Source organism: Chroicocephalus ridibundus, chromosome 28 (assembly GCF_963924245.1).
Source record: "Chroicocephalus ridibundus chromosome 28, bChrRid1.1, whole genome shotgun sequence".
NCBI classification, from domain to species: Eukaryota; Metazoa; Chordata; class Aves; order Charadriiformes; family Laridae; genus Chroicocephalus; species Chroicocephalus ridibundus.
The window spans coordinates 824,096-845,015 of record NC_086311.1 but is presented as its reverse complement, the minus strand read 5'-3'; the positions used below and the strand labels follow the sequence as shown (position 1 = coordinate 845,015).

Below are 20,920 nucleotides of genomic sequence, written 5' to 3'. Positions count from 1 at the left end.
GTTTTTTTTTTTATGTTTTCGGAAGGTTTATTCTTTTCTTTTTCCTTTCTTCTTGCAAAAATACTGCCTTTCCAAGTTCTCCCGGGTTTTTTCACGGTTCGGATGACTACTTCTCACTGCTCCCCATATTAAATAAAATTTCTGACTGGTAAATAACACCCATTTAAAGAATAAATACCCAAAAGAGGTGAAGCTGGGCTGCAGCAAGCTGCAGCGGCAAACGCTCACGGCTGGGAAAGCATCGAAACAAAGAGCTAGAAGAAGGGAATGTTTCGCAGGGGGGACGCCTTGTTATAATATAAAAGGCTTTTTTCGCCAAATGAAAGAGAAAGGTGAAAAACTTCTTCCCTGACCGGGAATCGAACCCGGGCCGCGGCGGTGAGAGCGCCGAATCCTAACCACTAGACCACCAGGGAGGCTGTACGCCGTTCATCGCACGCTGCAGCATCCCAGCCAGGACCAATTATCGCATTTCTTTGACTTGTTTCTCGTTTATTTTGGGGTTTTTTTCCCTTGTTTTCACCCCGGGGCGGGGAAGGGGGGCGGGGATCAGGGGGAGAGCGTGAACTGGCACCCCCTCCCCAGGCAGAGCAGGGGGAGGATTTGCTCCCCGGCAAAGGATGCCGGCGGGTAGGTGAAGATGGGGGCCTCGTTGTTGGAATCGAAAAATGCCACTCGCCCCGCTTCGTAGTCCAGGTAAATCCCGATGACTTTGGGGGCAGCGAGCAGGGAGATGGGGACGGTCGGAGAGGTGAGAGCCTGGTACTGGCTCCCGCACTGTCCCACCGCCCAGATCCCCACCTTGGGGTTGACGCTGATCCTTCCCTTCCTCCTCACCGACTCCTTGGCCACCCCGACGGCCCAGGCTTCCCCATCGCCCACCTCCACCTCCCAGTAATGCCTCCCCCCCGTGAAGCCCTGGCAGCCCAGGACGCAGCGAGAGGAGTCGAAGCGCTTGGGGTTGTCGGGAAGGGGCTGGCGGGTGTCTTCCCATCTCACACGCTTGCCGTCCTCGGAGAGGACGAGCCGGGGATGCGCCGTCTCGGGATCCAGCGTCAGACTCACTGGGGACAGGGAGAAAGACGAGCATCACGGGCACAAGCTCATTCCTCAAGGGCATTAGGGTCACGTTTTCCCCGTTTTCCCCTCCCCTGTTTAACCTCGGGATGCTCCAGCTCCCAATCCCTGTTTGCCAGAGCAGAGTGGGAATGGTTTTATGCCCATGAGCAAGACTGGAAGAGCAGAAAATGCAGCTGCATGAAGGGACCTTGATTTAGACTAAAAGTAAGGCTTTGAAGTGTAGATATTTCTGCTGGGAGTCTCCAGGCCACCAGAAAGAAAACCTCAGGTGTCCCATGACTTTCCTTTTTTAAGTTCCCAAGTGGAAATATTTCTATTTTTTGCCTTTGGTCCCGTTCAGAGAGGTGGTTTCCAAAGGTGACGCTGACCCTACGTGAGGTCCCACAGCACCCCTACGCTTACCGCGTTCCCCGAGCTCTGCCAGGAGGCAAATTCCCCCTCTCTCGTGTAATCAACGAGGATAATTGCATCTTGCTATGCTAACGTGGCTACAGCTCTGTAGGGCGCGGTGGAAGCATCTCTCCATCTCCACCAGGACTTCTCCTACCTACCTGAGATCTCCTTCCTTAGATCTGCTGAGACAAACCCACCACGACCTTGAGCCCCCTCCTCCCCGCTTTCTCTCTACCTCGATATTTCATCAGCATCTCCTTGAGGGCAACATTTTTCGCAGGAAGACCGGTGGGTTTCTCTCCCAGCTCAGGCGACGTCTCTGCTGGCTCCTGGGCACCGTCCTTCTCGAGCCTGGGAAGAAGGAAGACCTTTCTAATAATACTTCCTTCACTCAGAATTGTCATTACGCACTGACCGATTCTCAACCAGGATTTCTTATCAAGAAATAAGGACTAGAGTGAAGGCTTGGCCCTATGACAAGTCATTAATGAGCTCCCAGAGAAGTGTTTGACGACCCAAAGCATGTATCTACTTCGTTCCCAAAGAGAATGGATGGTTTTCCTGGTAAAGGCTGGTGGATGGTCACCATGGGTGGTGAAGGATGGTTCTATCATAACCAACATCAAGGTAAATGCAGGGGAAAAAAACCCAAAATACGCTTTTCCTTGCCTGCTTTTGTGTTTCCAATAACCCACCTTCTCGATCCATGTCCAAAGAGGACACGGAGAGGTCTGTCATGGGCGTGGAAGTTCATACCTCCACCTGGATGGACTCCTTTAGTGTTTAAACATCCAATATTTTTGCTATTTTTGATGAGCTCACAAAGGCAGGGAGTCAAGGCCCAGACCTCCAGGAACAGTTTTGGATTAATTATCGAGGTGAAGCTGCAGCAGAGCTGGAGGTCCCATCATCCCGTCTGATACCTTTCCCTGGTCTTCAGAATCCTACTTGGACCTTTTGCGGTGCCCTGGTTTTCTCCTATAGGTCTATATAATCCCTATCATACGGGCATCATAAGTGGCTTTTGGAGTCCATCAGTGTCTCCACCGTAGAGATAAACATCGCAAGAACGTCTAAAAAGGAGCCGCAAACCTGCTCAAGATGTTTCTGCTGTCCTACAAGGGAAAGAGGAGAGAAGGAGCATTAGGTCAGAGCAAAGCCAGCCTGATAGTGACCAACAAGCAGCTACCGCGGGGCTGGGGGGTGACCCCGGGCAACTCAAGGCACCGCTCCGTCTAAGTTAGGGGTCTAAAATGAGTCCTCATAGAACCATAGAATGGTTTAGGTTGGGAAGGGACCTCCAAGATCATCTCATTCCAACCTCCCCACCACGGGCAGGGACACCTCCCACCAGACCACATTGCTCAAACCCCCGTCCAACCCTTAGTCGTCCTTAATAGTCCCTTAATAGTCCTTAATAGTCCCATACTACTGATCCGCCTGCACTGATCTGCTGGGGAGTTAGGTGGGGTCACGGCAACATCACTTAACGAGCAGCTCGTTGTAATTTTCTGCCATCACCCACCACCTTTCACATCCCTACACTTCCGGTAAGGGCGTAATTACTGCTGATGCACACCAGCGGATTTGCATGTTTGAAATCAGGGGTTAAGCTGCGCCCGCAGGGCGGGCTCAGGTGATGGGTTTGGATGACTACCTAGAGACGAAAGGAGCGCCTGTTGTTTCTCGGCTGCGTATGAAGGGCCTTGGACAATTATTTTGGATGTAGACACGTACAACCAGGTGGAACCAGTGGTGTTCAAGGCCAACAGTCTTCATAGAATCACAAGGTGGTTTGGGTTGGAAGGGATCTTAAAGATCGTCTAGTTCCAAGCCCCCTGCCGTGGGCAGGGACACCTTCCACTAGATCCTCACCAGTCGGCGAGGTGAAATGAAGGCCATCATAGACTGGGTTGGGTTGGAAGGGACCATAAAGACCATCCAGTTCCATGAGAAGGGACACCTTCCACCAGACCAGGTTGCTCAAAGCCTCGTCCAACCTGGCCTTGAACACCTCCAGGGTTGGAGCATCCGTAACTTCTCTGGGCAACCTGGGCCAGGGTCTCACCACCCTCACAGGAAAGAATTTCTTCCAAATATCTCATCTAAATCTCCCCTTCAGAGGGGCCTGGGTTCTCACCTGCAGGAATTCACACGCTGGCTGCTGACACTTCTCCTCCAGCTCACGGATCTGCTCGCCGATGGAGGAGATCTCCTCCAAGAGCCTGTTGATGTTCTCCTCCTGTCTCCTCGTGATTTCCTGGTCCAGCTTTGCCAGCCGGTCCAAAAGGAGACGTTCCTGTCCCTCCAGGAACTGGCACAGCTCCTTGACTTCAGACACAACCTTCTGCCTCTCCGCTTCAACCCTTTCCTGCAACGAGAACCAACGCGCACGAGGGAGAGGCGGGGCTGGGGGCAGAAACGGCGGAGAAAAATTGCGACGGAGATGATTTAAGATGACTTATAACACAGCCATAAATTCCAGCGCCTGTGGCAGAGCAGAGGAATAATTAAGACAATATTTAGTTTTGCCGCTTCTAGGCTGAAGTTGCCGGCAAAGGGCATTTCCCATGGACTGTAATCTTTGTACCCGAAATGCTCCACACCTTTGGACCACAAGGGAAGATACAAAACCAAACCATAAACCGTTGCGTCACCAAAAGAGGTCGGGGAAAGGGGAAATGGGGCAAGAAAGAAGCAATTGGGTGATTCCCGTTTATTTACAGGGGGAATCTGGGAAGGCGTCCCGCTTGTGAGGAAGAAGGTGGTCAAGAACAACCTGGCCAAATCCAACACGTGTTCCCAGCCTGCTGAGACAAACAAGGAGCAGGAGGGGGGGGGAAATTAATCAGCCCCGGGGAAGGGGTGTCATCGCCGCCCAGACCGATGGAGAGGACATTCCCAAGCCCGTGCAAGGGATGGTGGAGCTCGTGTCTCCACCTCCACCACCAGGGCCAGAGGGGCAACCGAAAGGAAAGGGAGAAAGCCATGGCCACCCAGGGACAGGCACTTACGAGGAAGTCCAGGCTTTTCCCTTCCTCGGCCACTTTCAGCCCCAGCAGTTTTTCTCTCCTCTCCTTCAGGATCTGCACGTGAGCCTGGAATTTCTCCTGGGCGGCGAAGAAACATCTCGTCGGTGCCTTTTCCTCCTCCAGCTGGTCCATCCCACTACCCTCATCCCCCCATATCCAGGTTGATCTCCTACAAACCCAGATTCTTCCCTGCTTAATCACACAATAGTCTGGCTCCGGGAATTCATAAACTCTGATTTCGTGGAGAGCAGGGCAACCAGAACGGGTCGCTTTCTCCAACAGCCAGGGTGAAATTCATGGCATGGATCGGAAAAGACTCAGGCAAAGGACCAAATTAGCCGACAAGGAGCTCTAAATGCCTGAGGAGACCCTGGTGGCATCTGTTCAGGTTCAGCCGGTGCTCAGGGCTGCCCCAAAACTTATAAAGTTTGGGCTGTTTGCTCAGTTTTGCTGCTTTTGGTCGCAACTTCAAAGCCTGGATGGGACATTCAAGCCAGTTTATGCCACAGAGGTGTGGAGATCGTGTCCCCCATCGCCCTTGTGGGTTGAAACCGGGGGCTAGACCACACGTCTGCGGTGAGAGCGAATTTTTCTTCCCACTTTCAGCAAAATCAGTTTTCGCGCACACATGTGTACACAACGAAACCGGAGCCCAGAGACCGTGGACGTGCTGGAAAACCCAACCCCTGCCTTGCACACCAGCGCCGTAAGACCAGATTCTGCCGGGTACATCTACACGCAGCATCTCCTGCACCCCAAAACGTCCGAGACACCGTAGTTGACCCTGCTCTTCAGCAGGAGGTTGAGTTAGATCATCTCCTGGGCTCCTTCCCAGCACGATTTATATGAGGACACCGTCATGAAGACAGTTGGGGTGGCTGGCAACGTAAGAAAGGGGGAAAAAGGAGTAGAAATCCAGATATCGCCAAGCTCCCCAACCCGGTTGTCTCCTCCTCCTCCCTCATCCCCACACCGCGCAGAGACGTCCCACCTTGTGCTCCTCCGCAGCCTCCTCGATGGGGACCACGGCGTGGAGCCGGTGGGCCTGGGACTCTCTGCACACCAGGCAGATGGGGGTCTGGTCCTCCTCGCAGAAGAGTTTCAGAGCTTCCCGGTGCTTCTCGCACAGCTTTTCCCCCCCGGCCCCTCCTCTGGCCGCCTGCAAGCTCAGCCGCTTGGCGATCTCGATGATCTTTGCCAGCTCCCGGTTGGGTCTCAGGTTTCTCTGCGGGGCCGTCTCTTTGCACCGGGGGCAGGCGAAATTCTCCTGGGCTTCCTCCCAGCAGCGGGTGATGCACGCCCGGCAGAAGTTGTGGCCGCAGTGGATGGAGACGGGGTCTTGGAAGAAGCCCAGGCAGACGGGGCAGGAGGCTTCATCACGGAAGCTTTCGGCGGGGCTCTCTGCTGCTGCCATGGTCTCGGCAGCGAGGATGATGACGGGGCGGCTTTCGTTTTCCGCCCCGGCTGGTCTTGCCCGTTGGCTGCTCCCCTTTTTTTTTTTTTTTTTTTTTTTTCTTCTTCTTTTTCCTGCAGGTGTTTCGGGGCCCTGAGGGAGGTGAGAGCAAGTTTGGGGGTTTGGGTTTTTGGTTTTGTTTTTTTTTTCTCCCCGTTGCGACCGAGCAAAAACCTCGCGCCGAGGGGTTTGCAGAGGGGAAGGGAGAGTTTTCCCCCGGGGGAAAAGCGGTCGGGTTGAAAAGTGATTAAACAGGAAATAAACATCCTTCGTAACTCCCTAACTTGTTAAAGACACACCTGCAGCTCCCGTATCAACCCTCCTCCCCCCCAAAAAAAAAAAAAAAGAAAATTCCCGGGCAACCTGAGAGGTAGCCACGAACCTCCCCAGCCCCCAGAAACCAGCCTGCTCTCGCTGCTCATTAATCAATACGGTTTTAATTTATTAATTGAAGGGACCGGCCGTGGGAATAGAGCTCCAGCAAGTCCCCAGCCGTGGGTAAACCCCCCTTCTTCAAGCCAAAGCACCGAGACGCGTTCCTCGCTGCTCGTTTCGGCTCTTCGTTAATTATCGTACCTAACCGCCGCCCTGCCCAGCATCCGCGTTTCTGCGCGCGTGCATGCGGCTATAAATACTTTTATCGTTGCTTTCGATTCTGCTTTTAAACAGGAGGCCGTTGCCTTCACGGCTGGGGGGCTGAGCCCGGGGTCAAAGGGCGGCCGATCACCACTCACCCTCTTGCCTTTAATTTTCCTTTTCTTCCCAGTTTGCGCGCGGCTGAGGAAGGGAGGGGATTTTCGTCCACCCTGTAAATGAAACGACGCTGCGACCGGCCATACCCCTCCCTCGATCTGCTCGGAAAGCGCTTCCCCTTCACCCGCGATCCCACCGAGGAGCTTCCTTCAGCCCTCGGCCACCGTGGGTTTTTTGTGGGGGGGAGGGAGGGAGGAAAAAAGGTGACGTTTCGGGAATGACCTTCCAGCAATGGAAATCTCCCATGGCTGCTTTTCCCTTCCCAACGTCACTTTGCTCCCGCTGCGCCGACCTTGAGCGGTCAGTTGGGTGCCTGCCTGCACGACTGTGCTCTCACCCCGTCAGCCTGCCCCTGGCCTTTTTGTGCATCGTTTTTTATTAAAGCCTCGGAAACCCTTGTTTCCCCACAAAACCCCTTGCCTCCGTCTGCAGCAACGAGCCCCCAGATCCCCCAAGACCTCGTAGAATCATGGAATAGCATCGCAGAATCTGGGTTGGAAGGGACCTTGAAGGCCGTCGAGTCCAACCATCGACCTCACGCTGACGAAACCACCGCTGAACCATGTCCCTGGAGAGGGCTTCCCATTTGTCGTCCCAAATCGGGCTCAGTAACAGCAAAGCAGTAAACGTCCCCCTCTCCATCCCTCCGCGGCTCTCCTGGAGGGCCAAAAATGTCGTTCTTCTTCCTCTTAGGCAAAAAAAACCAAACCGAAATCGCTCAATCCCATGGGCCTGTGGCAGGTGGAAGGGCAGCTCCTGCTCTGAAGCGCTTCACGTGTTGAAGCAAAAGGGGCTTATTTGCATTGGGCTGAGGCCGGGTGACGAAGTGACGCATTTTCTGAGAATATCAGTAAATAACACGGCCGCTGTTATTTGTTTGCGAGTGTTTTCGGGGGTGAAGATTTTCCGGTGCAGAGCCCGGCGCCCACGAACACTCAGACTGAAACTTGTGCTACGGTTTCATACTCGAGGCACCTTTTTTTCTGGGTGTTGATCCGGGCTCAAGGGTTGATTTAGTGGGGAATGAGTGCGGAGAAACTGGTGTTGGGACGGGTGCACCTCAAGGGGCTGCTTGACTTCGACTTTTGCGTTTGGGACATTGCTTTCTCTCCTGTTCTTCTTCCTCCTGGTGTCCCACCAGTGCTGGCGGCATCGTCCCCTCCGCTCCAGCACCAAAAGCCACTTTTCCTCCCCAATTACCTACATGAGTCACCTAATCAGAATAATCTCCCAGCGACTGCCTGCAGCGGCTTTGCTCTCCGCTGTGATTCTTTTGGGCCTGAAGCATCTCCAAACCCAGAAATCTCCGTTGATTTTGCCGAGTCCTTGGGGCACTAAGGAGCATTAACGGCCCTCAGAAGCCCCACCTGGGACCCCCTGACCCCTGCCCACGGCCCAAGGGCTCTATTTAAGCTCGCTCCTGGGCTATGGTCCTTTCACGAGCTGTTTTGGAGGAGCATCTGTTCGTGGCTGAGGACTCCACCGAGCCATCCCTTCGTGATTCGTTCCTCCAGTGCCGTTGGTAAGAGAATTTTTACCCCCTGGGAAAACTCATTTTTGGTGCTCCCCTCTCCTGGGATGGAGAAAATATGGGTGAGCCAAGGGAGAGACTGAGAAAAGGGCGGCGCATCCCTTGCCGAGTCTAGGCGACGCAGAACTTGATCTTCAATAGCAACAAGCCATCGAGAAGGCGACCGTGGGGCACCCCGGTGGGCCCGTCTCCCTCGACATCAAACCTAAACCTTGAGGTGAATCTCACCGAAAACTTGATTTGACTTTGTGGGTGACCTGGCTCAGCTCCTAAAGGTGGGTTTGCTGCTTTTTTTTGCCTTTTTTTTTTTTTTTACGATTAAAGCCTTGCCTTACAGCTGTCCACGCAGTGAACTGGGTGGGGTGTGGGACAGGTTAAAGATGACGATGCTCCTCGCCGAAAGAGCCCGACAGGGACGGTGACGGCGTGTGGTCTCAAGAGGGAGCCGGAGGCTCTGTTTTGGGAGGCGGGAGGGGGAGAAAGAAAATGAGTAATCGAAGGTTTTCTGTGGGATTCTGCTTAATTGCTTCGAGGCCCAGGTACGGGGCTGGGGACGATGACAGTCACCCGTCAGGCGCAAACCACCCTGCCTCGGTTTTCTCCTGGTTTTTCCGTACTGCCTGGTTTTGCTCCTGCCTGTTCCTGCTCCCTTCTCCCACCGTTTCGGGGTTAAATCCAAACACGGGCCGGGGGAAGGGGAGCTTTTCCCTGCAGATCTCGCTCTCGGGGGATCGCCCAGGCGAGGGAACTCTTTGGGTTGAAAACTAGGTCTGTTGGGAAAGGAATTACTGGTTTTCAGCCTGGGTTGGTGCCGGAGCGTGCGGAGGTGGAGGGGGCAGGATGGCGATGGCCAAAGCTACCGAGGGGTTGGTTCAAATGCTAAAGAGGTTCAAAGCCCCCCCCCCCCCCGGCCCCTTGGTGCAGCCAAGACTTTCCCAGAGGGATGTTAGGACTAAATGATGCTCTTCCCAGCAGGGAGCGAGGGGATGGGATGGCTCTTGGCTGGGGCATCCAGCCCCTTTTGTGCTGGAAATGGGATCCCTGGGGTGCTGGCGTCTACCAGTGCCTGGAGAAATGCCACGCTAATTCCTTGGGAATTGATCCTCATTTGCAATGCGGAAGGTGGGAGCGGTTTAACGCCCCGAGCCGGAGGGAGGATTTGGCGGGGGGGGTGGGGGGTGGGGGGGTGGGGGGGAGGTGGCTGCAAAATTCCCCAGGGCCTGGGAAATTTCCAGGAGTTTAGATGGGGTTCCTGCCTCCCTCTTCTGCTTTCCCCCCACACCTTGGGCAACGTTTGCCGTGCTGACGCTGGCCCCGCGCCAGCCGGCAGCATCGATTTGCCACCAAGAGGAGGGCAAGACCCTCTCCCCATCCTGCGACCCACCTCCCGCTCCATGTGGGTGCCCCTCAGCCCCCGCTTCTGCCTTCGTTCCTCCTCCTTCACCCTCCCTGCGATACGCGGCCTCCTCCCCCAGCCTTCTTCAGCCTCACCTTTTCCATGGATGCTCTTCCCCATCTTTTCCATGCCAACCCTGCTCTTCAAACCCTCTTTGCTCCCATGCTCAGCCCCCTTCCAGGATGTGGAGGAGCTCCCGATCCCCATCCTTCCTCCCTGCCAGGCTGTGGGTACCAGGAAACCCATATGGACCGTGGGCACCAGCCGTTTTGGGAATGGGGACCACCCCAGGGGATGCAACCGGGAGGACTTTGGCCACCATCCCGTCTCTCCCTTCCCACCCAGGCTCAGCTCTGGCTCTGCCCACCCTGGGGGTGGCAGGAAGGGGAAACGCCTTTCTCTTGCTGGGAGGAAAATGAAAGCGGCCGCCGCCGACTCGCAGCTTGTACCGGAGGTCCCATGGCCGCACCGAGCCCCACCGCAGAGCTCCCCAGCGAAGCCTCCTGCCCCATCTGCCTGGAGTATTTCCGAGACCCCGTCTCCATCCACTGCGGTCACAATTTCTGCCGGGCGTGCATCACCCGCTGCTGGGAGTGGTCCACGGCCAGTTTCTCCTGCCCGCAGTGCCGGGAGACGGCACCAGAGAGGAACCTCCGGCCCAGCCGAGAGCTGGCGCGGGTGCTGGAAGTAGCCAAGCGGTTGAGTTTGCAGGCGGCCAGAGGGGAGATGGTGGAGGAGGAAGGATGCGAGAGGCACCGGGAGCCTCTGAAAGTCTTCTGCAAAGACGACGGAGCCTTCATCTGCGTGATCTGCCGGGAGTCCCGAGCCCACCGGTCTCACACGATGCTTCCCGTGCGGGATGCTGTCCAGGAATACAAGGTAAAAGGGGCTTTTTTTTTTTTCCCATTTTCCATCTAGGCATCCGCCGGGAGCCAGACCAGCGCCATCGGGGCTTGATGTTCCCCTCGCAGCACGTTCCCATCAGGCTGTGAAACATCTCGCCACCCGCCCAGGGCTGTAGGCTGGGGGCCAAAACATTGTCCCCCCTCCCGTAGTTTGCCTCCGCTCTTCCCCCATGGCCCCACCGGCCCGTTTCAAAATGACGGTGTAGACCATGCATCGGTGCTTCTGCTGTCTCAGTTCTCAGCTAAGAACCTGCGGGGTGAGGTTTTCATGCCCTCTTCCCCGCTGAAAAATTCAAGCTTTTGTCCAGCTCTGATTCTTACCGGACATCATCTGACGCCAAGATGCTCTCTAAACCGTCAGGAACATCGGTCAATAAAAAAGGAGATATTTTCTTGCTGCGTCAGGGAGTTAAATCAGCTCAGAGGAAGGATCCAGCGCGGGCAAAGACTGGTGCAGAAGGCTTTTTCTGCCATGTGTCACTTATTTCCATGCCCAGGTCTTGAGCTCAGGATCCTTCTGGGCCAAGAGGGACATGAGGAGAAGCTCTGGAGTTGACCACAGCGCAATCCCCTCCGTCCCTCCCTGCAGTATTTTTTTTTTTTTAGGCTGATTTCATCTCTAGAGACATGGGGTCTTTATTTTTTTTTTTTTTTTCTTCCCTCAGGGACAAATCCAGGCTCATCTGCAAGCCCTGAAGGAAGACAGAGACAAACTCCTGGGGTTTCGAGAGGCTGAAATGAGGAGAAGCTGGGAGTATTTGGTAAAAGTTTCTATGGGGAAGGATATAAAACTTGCATATATAAAGGGTACGGGATACTCGAGACACTGACGCTTCCTAGGAGTGCGGTCACTGGCACGCGTGGGACTTGGCTGCATCCTTCTCCATCCTCCTCTTTCCTTCCTGTGTCCCCTCCTCGCAGGAGAAGACCGAAGCCGAGCGGCAGAGGGTTTTCTCTAAATTTGAAGGGTTGCGCCTCTTCCTGGAGGACCATGCCCGTCATCTGCTGGCTCAGCTGGGGGACCTGGAGAGGGACATCGAGAAAACGCAGGAAGAAAACATCACCAGCCTGACGAAGGAGATCTCTCGCCTGGACACCTTCGTCCAGGAGATGGAGGAGAAGTGCCAGCAACCAGCGAGCAAATTCCTGGAGGTGAGAGGGAAGGGAATGGAGCCAGGTCATCACCGCCGTGGTCCAGGCTATTTTCTGGCTCTGGGTATTGCCCCCGTGGTGCAGCCAAGCCCAGGCTGTGCTCTGCTCCAAAGCCACCTCCACCCTGTTGAGGTTTCAGTAGATGCTTTGCTGCCAAGACGCCTTCACTGAGCTTCCTCTTCCCTCTCTTCCCTCCAGGACATCAGAGGCACCTTGAGCAGGTATGGGGCTTCCTGAGCTTCTCCTCTCCCCCCAGGCTGGGAAAAGGGAGGGTTGGACCTTGTGTTTGGCCTCACCCGGAGACCAAATATTTGGCTCTGTGAACAGTGGCTCTGAGCAAAGGTGTCTCCACTCATCGTTGAGTGTCCAGCAGCAGCAGTGTCCCGCACCAGCTCCTCTGAGCTATAGGTGCACACGCACATGAAAGACTTCTTGGTGTCTGAGAAGATGCGTCCTCACCTCTCCTTTCTGTTCCCCCCTTCTCCAGGTTCGAAAAGGAAAACTTCCAGCAGCCCCAGTTGCTTCTCCCAGAGCTGGAAAAGAAAATCGGTCACTTTAGGGAGAAAAATAGTGCTCTAGAGGAGACTCTGAGGAGCTTCCAAGGTATTGAGGGTGAGCTGGGGTGGGGAGATGGAGCAATACCAGTGCGAGCATAAGCTATATTTTTTTACTTAGAGGCTAAATCGTATTTTATTGGGACGGTATCTGTGATCGCAGTGTGGCAGAACCTCTCTGTTTACATGTTCACACCTGCGTGTCACATCAGATCATGTCTCTTCTCCCCTTTTCAGACATCCTGATGTTCGAGCTGCCTGAAAAGAGTAAGTCCAGACCTCCTGGAGGCGAGGGAGCGGGCAGGACCGAGGGAAGGCTGGGCCCGACACGGGGCTGGGCCATGAGTTTGGAGGGTCAACTGGGGAAGACGCGGCCAACGAATGGGAGGTGGGGGGCAAAAACACCATGAGGAGTGAGGGGATCTTCGCCGTAAGATGTATTCCTTTCTTTCAATGGAGCTTCTAAGCTGCGTGAAGACCGGCTCTGCCCGTCACATCACCATGTTCAGGGAATAAATGCCCTGTTTGGCTTTTTTTTGGCACAAAAAAAAAAAAAGGGGGGGGTAGTGGTCTACTCATCTGCCCTGGGGCTTGTTCTGTTGCTCTGTTGGGAATCTTCTTCTGATGCTTGCCTGGGCCCTGCGGGATGGGGGAAGCCACCAATGTCTGCCCCCGCAGCAAGGGCAAGAGCATCCCAAGCCGCGGGATGGATGGATGGTGCCGCGGGACTCCCCTGCTCACCTGGGGCCGTGGGAAACGGTTTGGTCTCTACTCTCTGCCCCCTTGCAGTGCAGGTGACCCTGGATCCGTCCACGGCTCACCCCCAGCTCATCGTCTCGGAGGACGGGAGGAGCGTGAGGTGGGAAGATGTCCAGCAGGACCCATCTGCGGAGGGGTTCGGCACCGATCCCTGCGTGCTGGGCTGCGAGGGCATCACCTCGGGGAGATGCTGCTGGGAGGTGGAGGTGACACCCAAAGGCTCCTGGGCCGTGGGGGTGGCCAGGGAGTCCCTGAAGAGGAGGGAAGAGACCGCTGGGAGCCCCGAGATGGAGCTCTGGTCTATGGGTCTCTGTGGGGATCAGTTTTGGGCTCTCACCTCCCTTGAACGTATCCCGCTGTACCAGATCCAGGTCCCCAGAAGGGTCCGGGTGGCCCTGGACTATGAGAAGGGTCACGTGGCATTTTTTGATGCTGATAAGAGGGCCCTGATATTCACTTTCCCAGCAGCTTCATTTAAAGGGGAGAGGGTTCATCCTTGGTTCCTGGTGTGGAGCGAGGGGTCCCGGATCACACTGTGTCCCTGAAGCTCTCCCTTCTCACCCAAACACAAGGTTTATGTCCCCGAGATCCCTATTTCCAGCACTCTGGAGGAATCCTGTCTATTCAAGTTGGCCTTTCTGGGCTCTCTTTCCACCCTCAGCGCTGCCAAAAGGTTGAGCACTTCCATGGGTCAGCGTCCCACACCGTCGCCCCCAAACTGGGGCGTTGGGCTGACAAATGGAGCCACGTCTGCCCACAGCGTCCTGCACCAGCTCGACCCACCTCAGGGTTTTAGATGAAGTAAAAAAAAAGATTTACGCGCTGTGACGTTCTTCTCTGCCTGGTTCTTGTCGCTGCTTCTGGATCTTGGGTTCGAGAGGGGGGGAAAGCTGGAGTTTTGGTTAACTAAATCCCAGCCCTGGTCTTGGCACGAAGCTGGGGAGTTTCGCACGAGTGTGAGTTGGTCCACAAGCCACAGGGCCACCCTTGGAAGCCACGTGCCACGCTGCTCTCCCGGTGGCCCAAACCACGGAGAAAGACACAGAGGAGAAAGTCATGGGGTTTTTTTTTATTTTTATTATTAACGTTCTGCATCGTGGAGGTTTCAAATACCACTTTTTGGAGAAGAGAAGAAAACTGTTGAGGCTCAGGAGTTTTGCCACGTGGGAATTTTCTGTCAGCAACGATAACCGCAGTTTAAAAAAACAAAAAAGGTAGATTTTTGGATCCCTTGGTTTGGAGGTGACTCTAAGGTGGGCACATCTATACTTCATCAGGCAAACCTTGGGGGAAAATTTGCTTTCCCTTCGCTGTCACGCTGGATTTTTTCCCCTTTTCCCACCAATTTCCATGCCCCGGGGTTCTCTCTCTTTGCCTCTTTTTTTTTTTTTTCGGGCTTATTTCTTCTTTCTGCGCATCAACCCCCCCAGTTCCATGGGGAAGAAGGAAACACCAAAGTCTAGTCCCCGTTTCTTGTTGTCCCGGGGGGACGTGGTTGTCCCCCGAGGGTGTCAAAAGTCGGGGGGGGGACACCCTATCCTCCGTGTCTCAGGGACACAGCCTGAGCTGGGACCTCGCCCCCACCACCCAGAGCCACGGACGGACCCTCTCCCCGGTGAAGGAGGCGCGAGAAAAAATGAACATGAGCCCCCCCTCATCGGCGTCGAAAAACGCCACCGTCCCTCCGGCGTAGTCCAGGTGGACGCTGACCCTCCGGGGCACCCAACGGAGGGGTAGGAGGGTCACCTTGCGGCTGGTGAGCGCCCGGATTTGTCCCCCCCACTTTTCCACCCCCCAGATCCCTCCTTGGGGGCAGAGGCTGAGGTGCCCCTTCCGACGGATGGACTCGCGGGCCACCCCCACCGCCCAGTCCCCCCCGTCCCCCACCTCCACCTCCCAGCAATGCCGGCCGGCCGTGAAGCCCTGGCACGCCAGCACGAAGGGCCAGTAGTCGAATCGCTCGGGGTTATCGGGCAGGTCCCCTCGTCGTTCCCCGCGTCTCACGCTCTTGAGGTCCTCGGAGAGGACGAGGTCGGGGTGAGCCGTGTCGGGGTCCAAGGTCACGGTGGCTGCGGGGTGGGGGGACAGGGGCGTCAGAAGCAAGGCTTGGGCATCCCGAGGACGCGAGGGGGCTCGGAGGGGGGCCCAGGCTGGCACCCAAGGGGCAAAAGCATCCCCAAGAAGGGGAAGGGTGCTGTACACGAAGCAGAAAAGCTGGTTTTAACCCCCCCCCCTCCACCCCCAGAATTAAAAAAAAAAAAAAAAGGCAAAAAACAAAAGGAAAAGGTGCACGGTAATGGCAACAGGTTCACGGAGAAAAACCCTGCAGGCTTCAGGCTACGTCGGGCCAAAAATAAGCGCTGAGGGGAGGGAAAAAAAATAAATGAAGGAGAGCGACATGTGGGATGTAAAACCAGCAACGTCTCGAGCACGTTGTCTCCTACAGCGACCGCAGGACACGACCAGACGGGTTTGTCTGAGCGTGTGGGGGGGTTTATATAAAAAAAAAAAAAAGGGGGGGGGGGGAGAGGGCTAAAAGCTGAAGACAAAGCGATGAGATGGGATCCATTTCCATATTTGTTCCGGGGAAATGGTTGGGTTTCAAGGGCTCTGCCCCGGGGCGGGTTTTCCTCCGGCGTTGTGTGGAGGCTCCAGCTGCAGGGCTGAGGAAACTCGTTGGGTTGCCTTGATTTTTCCTTCGGTGTCTATTTTTGGCCACTTGGGGCTGGGTGCACCTTCGTCTACCAGGTACGGCTGCTCTTAACGTCCTCACGCTTGGCAGGAGCCAGTTTTGGGAAAGGGTAGGCTGGAAGGGGGAGCCGAGCCAGCGAGCAGCCCCTCCGTCACCCACGAGCATCCTTCAGAAACCAGGGCAAAACGGGTGTAATTAAGAAAGTGATAAATGAGGCATTAAATGGGCATCAAATCGTCATTTCTTCTGACGAGGAAAAGCCCTTTGGGCACCTTCTCCCCCACCTCCAGGTTCCTCTTCGCAGTATTTCTGTTCCCAAGACGAGTCCAGAGCGAACTAAAGGCAGCCCAGAATGTGGCTAAACCCCCAAAATGTGGCTAATCCCCCAAAATATGGCTAATCTATTTTTTTTTTTTAATCCCCCTCGAGCCCTCCTCAGTACCTTGTAGCTTCTTCAGAGTTTCCTTCAGGGTACTGCTCCTCCATGAGAAGTGACAGACTCTTTCTTCTGGCTCCGGAGAAACGTCCGCTGGCAGCTGGAAAGTCACTTTCCCACACCTGGGGGTGGGGGAAATACCCAAAACAACCCACACGTTTTGGAGCGATTGTCATCGTTTCAGGAAATCTGACACCACCAGAAATGAGGTGATGGTGTTGCCAGAACGTTAATTATTTTAATCTCCTCCCCCCCCCAGCCCCAGCAACCCAAACCTCAAGGAAAGCAAAGGCCAAATTTCCCCGTTGGATTAATCTTTTTTTAAAATTGTATTTTTTCTGTAGACCAGGAGGAAGGTCCAGCTCAAGAGGACTGGGCTAGAGGAAAGAGCCAACGCTTTGTAATGAAATTAAAGCCAGGCTTTGCCACCCGGAGGTCGTTTTGGGGTTAAAGCTCCTTTGATCAGCACGTCCCCAGAAGCGGGCAAGAGAGGAATCCCTTGGGAAGAGCAGGGACACGCGTGTCACAGCCATCCCCCAAAAATACCCCTCCGGACTCTCGCAATTTCCCCGAATCACAGGTGTATCCAGCAGCCACCGATGAGTTTTCTCCTCCGTGGTCATCACCCTTGGTAAAACTTCAGAAGAAGCCACAAGAGGCCACGTACCTGCTGACGGTGCCTTTCACATCCTTGGGAAAGAAGAGGGAAAGAGAAAAGGAAGGTCAGCGCGACCTTTTCTCCTTCAATCACGGCAATGCTGAATTGTTGAGGTGGGGATGGACCTCTTGGGTCTCTGCTGACGTCCAGGCAAGGTCTGAACACACGCGGGGATGGAGATGCCCCTGTCTAGAGGGACCCGGAACCAGGGAGGCACCACGCTCAACAAGGAGAATCTAGAAAATCCCCAAATCTAGAAAATTTTTTGTCTCGCTGCAAGTTGCCTCTCATCCTTTTGCTGGACACCTCTCAGATGATGGCTCTGTCTGCTCCACAACCCCGTTAGACCGTCACGGACTACCGGGGCGGCCAGCAGCGCTAATAGACACTAATGGCCCTGATTAGCCCCAGCTGAGATCCCACCCACCCCCTGCCCACATCCCAGGGGTCTCCTTAAGCTCAGTAATTAGTCCTTTTGCAAGGTGCCTTGGAGGAACGTGGCCATGGGCCCTGCTGATCCACTCCACAGGCGGCATTCCCAGTCCGCCTTCAACCCACGGACCCACCTGATGCTCTGGGCTGCTCCCCTCTCTCAGGTGCCACAAAGGTGGGGTGAAAGCTGGTGATGCTCTTGCTCCCCGCGTTATCGTCCTTCCCCATCCCACAGGGAACCGCCAGCCCTCACCGTTCCCCGCCACAGATGGTGAATTGATCCCTTATTTTGGTGGCTTTTTTCCTATCTTTTCAGGCTGTAAATCTCCCCCTCTTCCTCCCCTTGGGGTTTTCCGACCTACGGAGGGAATAGGAGCAAACTGGAACTAGGAAAACCCAACTAATTAAGCCAGTAGCTACCTGGTGGGGAGGACCCTCCCTACAACTTTCCCTTGAGAAGCTGTAAACTGGATGAATTCACTCACCGACTGCTGACTCTTCTCTTCTCTCCCTTGCGTCGGGGCGCCCAGCTGGGAAATCTCCTCTGAGAGTCGGGTGGCATTTTTCGCCTGCCTCTTCTCAATCTCATTTTTCAGGTCTTCCAGCTGTGACAGCAAGAAGAGCTCGAGTCCTCCTGGGTCCGGCAGCGCGCCTGAAATCTGAGCACGGTCTGCCAGGTCTCCGCGTCTGCCCTCCCCGCTTAAGATGCAAACGAAGGAGCCGTGGGACGGGAAATACCACGAGGAGTTCGTGGAAAGGCGCTTCCCACAGGAGATCACCCATGAACCCAGATCCCTACTAATTTTTCCTGAATTTCTGGAAAAATATCTGTTGGGGTGGGCGGGGGGAAATAAAAAATCAAACTTGATGTGAAAAGGCTACGCAGGTTTGGGAGAAAAGATGCTGATAAAAGCCGCGAACGCGCTTGCTCGAACTTGAGCAGAACGTCAGGCTATTCCTGCACTCGCCGGCGCAGCAGTGGCACAAAGCAACCAAAAAGGATTTAAAGAAATGACCCTAAAGTTGGCGTCCTACTGCCCAAGGACTTGAGAGGTCAGGGAGGTTGACACCTACCAGATCCTCCAGTTTTCTGCACTCCAGGGTAGCTGTCCTTCCTTGGAGACCTTCTCTCTCTTCCTTCAGAAAACTTAATATCCGCCGGAATTTCTTCCGAAGCGAACTAAAAAAACCTGTTGTTTTTATCCCTTTGATGGGGCTGGATCTTTCTCTTCCTGTTCCTTCCCAGTCCCGGGCAAAACGGCGGCACGGATGCGTTGATCCTGCGAGTCAGCTTCTCGCGCCATGTCTCCTGGGCAGGAGGTGGTGACACCCTTGGCCTGATGCGCTGGGAGCATCGTGTTTCTCCCTTGTTGATCTTCCAGCTTTTTATCCTGGGGAGCTGTTGAGGGCTGTCACCTTGCTGCTTTTCTCCTTCTTTTTTCAGGGCTGGGCACTAGGCAAAGCCATCAACCCTCCCACGAAAGCGCTGGAGGTAAAAGGTGTTCAGGCTACCAGGAGGACGAGGAGCTCTTGAGGTTTGGTGGGACCATGGATGGGGAAAGCGTAAGAATCACAGAATGGTTTAGGTTGGAAGGGACCTTAAAGGTCGCCTAGTTTCAACCCCCCTGCCAAGGGCAGGGACACCTCCCACCACCAGCCCAGGTCACTCCAAGCCCCGTCCAACCTGGCCTTGAACCCCTGCAGGGATGGGGCATCCACAGCTTCTCTGGGCAACCTGGGCCAGGGGCTCACCACCTTCAGAGTGAAAAATCCTAAGAAAACAAGGAGGGAAATGCGCAACCAGAACCTTGTAGGTGCTGGAAGAGGGGCTGCGACTCAATGCGCAGAAAGGGGGACAAGTTGGGGTCCTTGGGACCCCTGCCACGAATGCGCTGCCCATCACTACGTGCTCTCCAAGAAGCACCGTCCTGGCTCTGGGCTCACGGGGAAATGTTTCCAAGTAATTTAAAACCGGCTGCTCCTTTGTTAAGCTCCACGGCTAAACACAGATGTCTCTCTTCATGGCTGGGAGCTTGAGAGACGTGGTCGCTGTGACCCGGCGGAAGGGCTGCCGACCGAGATAACTCTCCCAGCCACGACCACCTGGCCAGGTTGGGAGACGCAAGTCTCATTTCCAAGCAAACTATTCCCATCAGGAAAAGCCGCCAGGGAGCGGCTGGAAGCAAACGCCCTGCAACCGCTTCCCAGGGAAGCGTGGCCCGGGGTGAGACGTCTGGGAAGGAATCTGTCCTGCCAGACGTGGGTGGTGGGTGCAACCAAGGCAATGTTGTCATCTAATGAGGCCCCTCCGTCTGCGCTGGGCTGCTTTGCTCCTCGGCGGAGGAGAGCAGCTCTGCACCGTCGGCAGAACCTCGGGCAAAGCTCCTTTCATCTCAAAATTAGGTGCCTATGGTTGGGCAAACGAGTCGCGCCCTAAAAGCGCATCTACAGAGCCTGGAAAACCAGCTCGGGTGGAGACATCTGCATTGCAGATCTCTAGAGCGAAGGGACGCCCTGGAAGAGAGCTGGAGCCGGGTGGAGACCAGAGATGTGGAGGGAACCTGTGGCCCTGAAGGAGTCAGAAAAACATCCATCGCTACCGCCAAGGAAAGCACCGAAGCTTACCGGGATTCGGTGTTTCGTGTCTTGTGTTTTTCAGCCTCTGAGAGGAGCGTGGTGGGACCGTGGTGGCTTGGGGACCTCCAGCAACCCACAAGCTTGTCTTTGCAGAAGAGCTCAAGAGCTTTTCCCCCGATTCACTCAGGTTTTCTTCCGTGGTCCTTCCTGCACCGACAGCCTGTCCATTCCTATTGCCCTCCGCCTTTCCCAGCTGGGCTTGGATCAGTGTCAGGACACGGACCCAACCCACGAGGAGACACATAGGACCATACTCCTCCCTGTCGGAGACATGGCAAAGGGGACGGCGTGGGAGAAAGAGGAAAAATATTCAAGTCCTTTTTTCGCTCAAAAGTCTTTCCCAGTAGCCCTGATTGCCCTTTTTTTTTTTTTTTTTTTTTATTTTTTTAATAGACCCTCGTGTTTGAGCTCCTGCCGTGACTTTTGGGCTGGCTTTGCAGAAAGCGGATGTCTACCCTGCGTTTTTCCCACGCGATGGGTCCAAGTGACAGCAGCGCGCCAGACTGAGGAGCATGGACGGAGGGGAGATGCCACGACACGACAAACAGCACCCAAACACCGGCCGTAACTTCGGAGGGAGCGAGATGGGGCTTCGTCACGGGGGGGCCCACTCATATCTTGCCCGTTATTCTGAGCCCAGCATCGCCCGCTCCCTCCCACTCTTGCTTCTGGTTCCTCTTCTCGGTTCTATAATCAATAGCGTGTGTTTATTTCGGTGGTGCCTCTTCCTCTTTTGGGTTTCCTCGTAAGAAAATCAGCGCGTTTTGAGGGAATCAATGCAGGTGAGTTAGGTGAAAATGCCAAAACTTGCATTTCACCGTGTCCGCTCCCGCTGCTTTGGTAGTTGAGGAACATCTAACCAGCACGGCCACGAGAGTCCCTCCTACGATTTACCCCACCCTGCCCCTCCTGAACGGCCGACAGGGAGAGACGGGCTTTTCTTGGGAGTTTTCCAGGAAGCTGGACGTGTGTAATGGTGCGGAAACCTGGATTCCAGGTGGGTTTGTTTCCCTTCCCTCCCTGCGAAGGGGGCTTGAATGACCGGAGGTCCACCACA

General features: G+C 55.0%; 3 protein-coding genes and 1 non-coding gene across 4 annotated transcripts; 1 reads left to right on the top strand and 3 right to left on the bottom strand.

Moving 5' to 3' along the window:
* Nucleotides 1-344: 344 nt before the first annotated feature.
* On the bottom strand, nt 345-416 carry TRNAE-CUC (transfer RNA glutamic acid (anticodon CUC)). The gene has a single exon. It is a non-coding gene; the product is annotated as a tRNA-Glu (tRNA).
* LOC134507805 (E3 ubiquitin-protein ligase TRIM39-like) lies at nt 363-6,224 on the bottom strand. The gene is given in 7 exon segments (XM_063318686.1): nt 363-1,064; nt 1,709-1,824; nt 2,566-2,588; nt 3,614-3,844; nt 4,488-4,583; nt 5,497-6,018; nt 6,021-6,224. Coding segments are annotated over 7 exon segments (1,707 nt in total). The 3' UTR covers nt 363-549.
* Nucleotides 6,225-9,930: 3,706 nt separating this feature from the next.
* On the top strand, nt 9,931-13,798 carry LOC134507880 (E3 ubiquitin-protein ligase TRIM7-like). Its single transcript, XM_063318856.1, has 7 exons — nt 9,931-10,517; nt 11,209-11,304; nt 11,465-11,695; nt 11,894-11,916; nt 12,183-12,298; nt 12,487-12,516; nt 13,039-13,798. The coding sequence occupies exons 1-7, from the start codon at nt 9,933-9,935 to the stop codon at nt 13,551-13,553; spliced, it is 1,596 nt and encodes a 531-aa protein (XP_063174926.1). The 5' UTR covers nt 9,931-9,932; the 3' UTR covers nt 13,554-13,798.
* A 757-nt stretch (nt 13,799-14,555) lies between these two features.
* On the bottom strand, nt 14,556-19,593 carry LOC134507831 (E3 ubiquitin-protein ligase TRIM39-like). The gene is given in 6 exon segments (XM_063318754.1): nt 14,556-15,077; nt 16,143-16,258; nt 16,804-16,826; nt 17,712-17,831; nt 19,151-19,189; nt 19,191-19,593. Coding segments are annotated over 6 exon segments (1,149 nt in total). The 5' UTR covers nt 19,521-19,593; the 3' UTR covers nt 14,556.
* Nucleotides 19,594-20,920: the final 1,327 nt, after the last annotated feature.

Excerpts from the sequence above, each read along its gene's own strand:
- LOC134507880 (XM_063318856.1), top strand. The coding sequence starts at position 9,933 with ATGCAACCGGGAGGACTTTGGCCACCATCCCGTCTCTCCCTTCCCACC. Across the intron at positions 11,696-11,893 it reads CAGCGAGCAAATTCCTGGAG|GACATCAGAGGCACCTTGAG; the intron begins GTGAGAGGGAAG and ends TCTTCCCTCCAG. Across the intron at positions 12,299-12,486 it reads GACTCTGAGGAGCTTCCAAG|ACATCCTGATGTTCGAGCTG; the intron begins GTATTGAGGGTG and ends TCCCCTTTTCAG.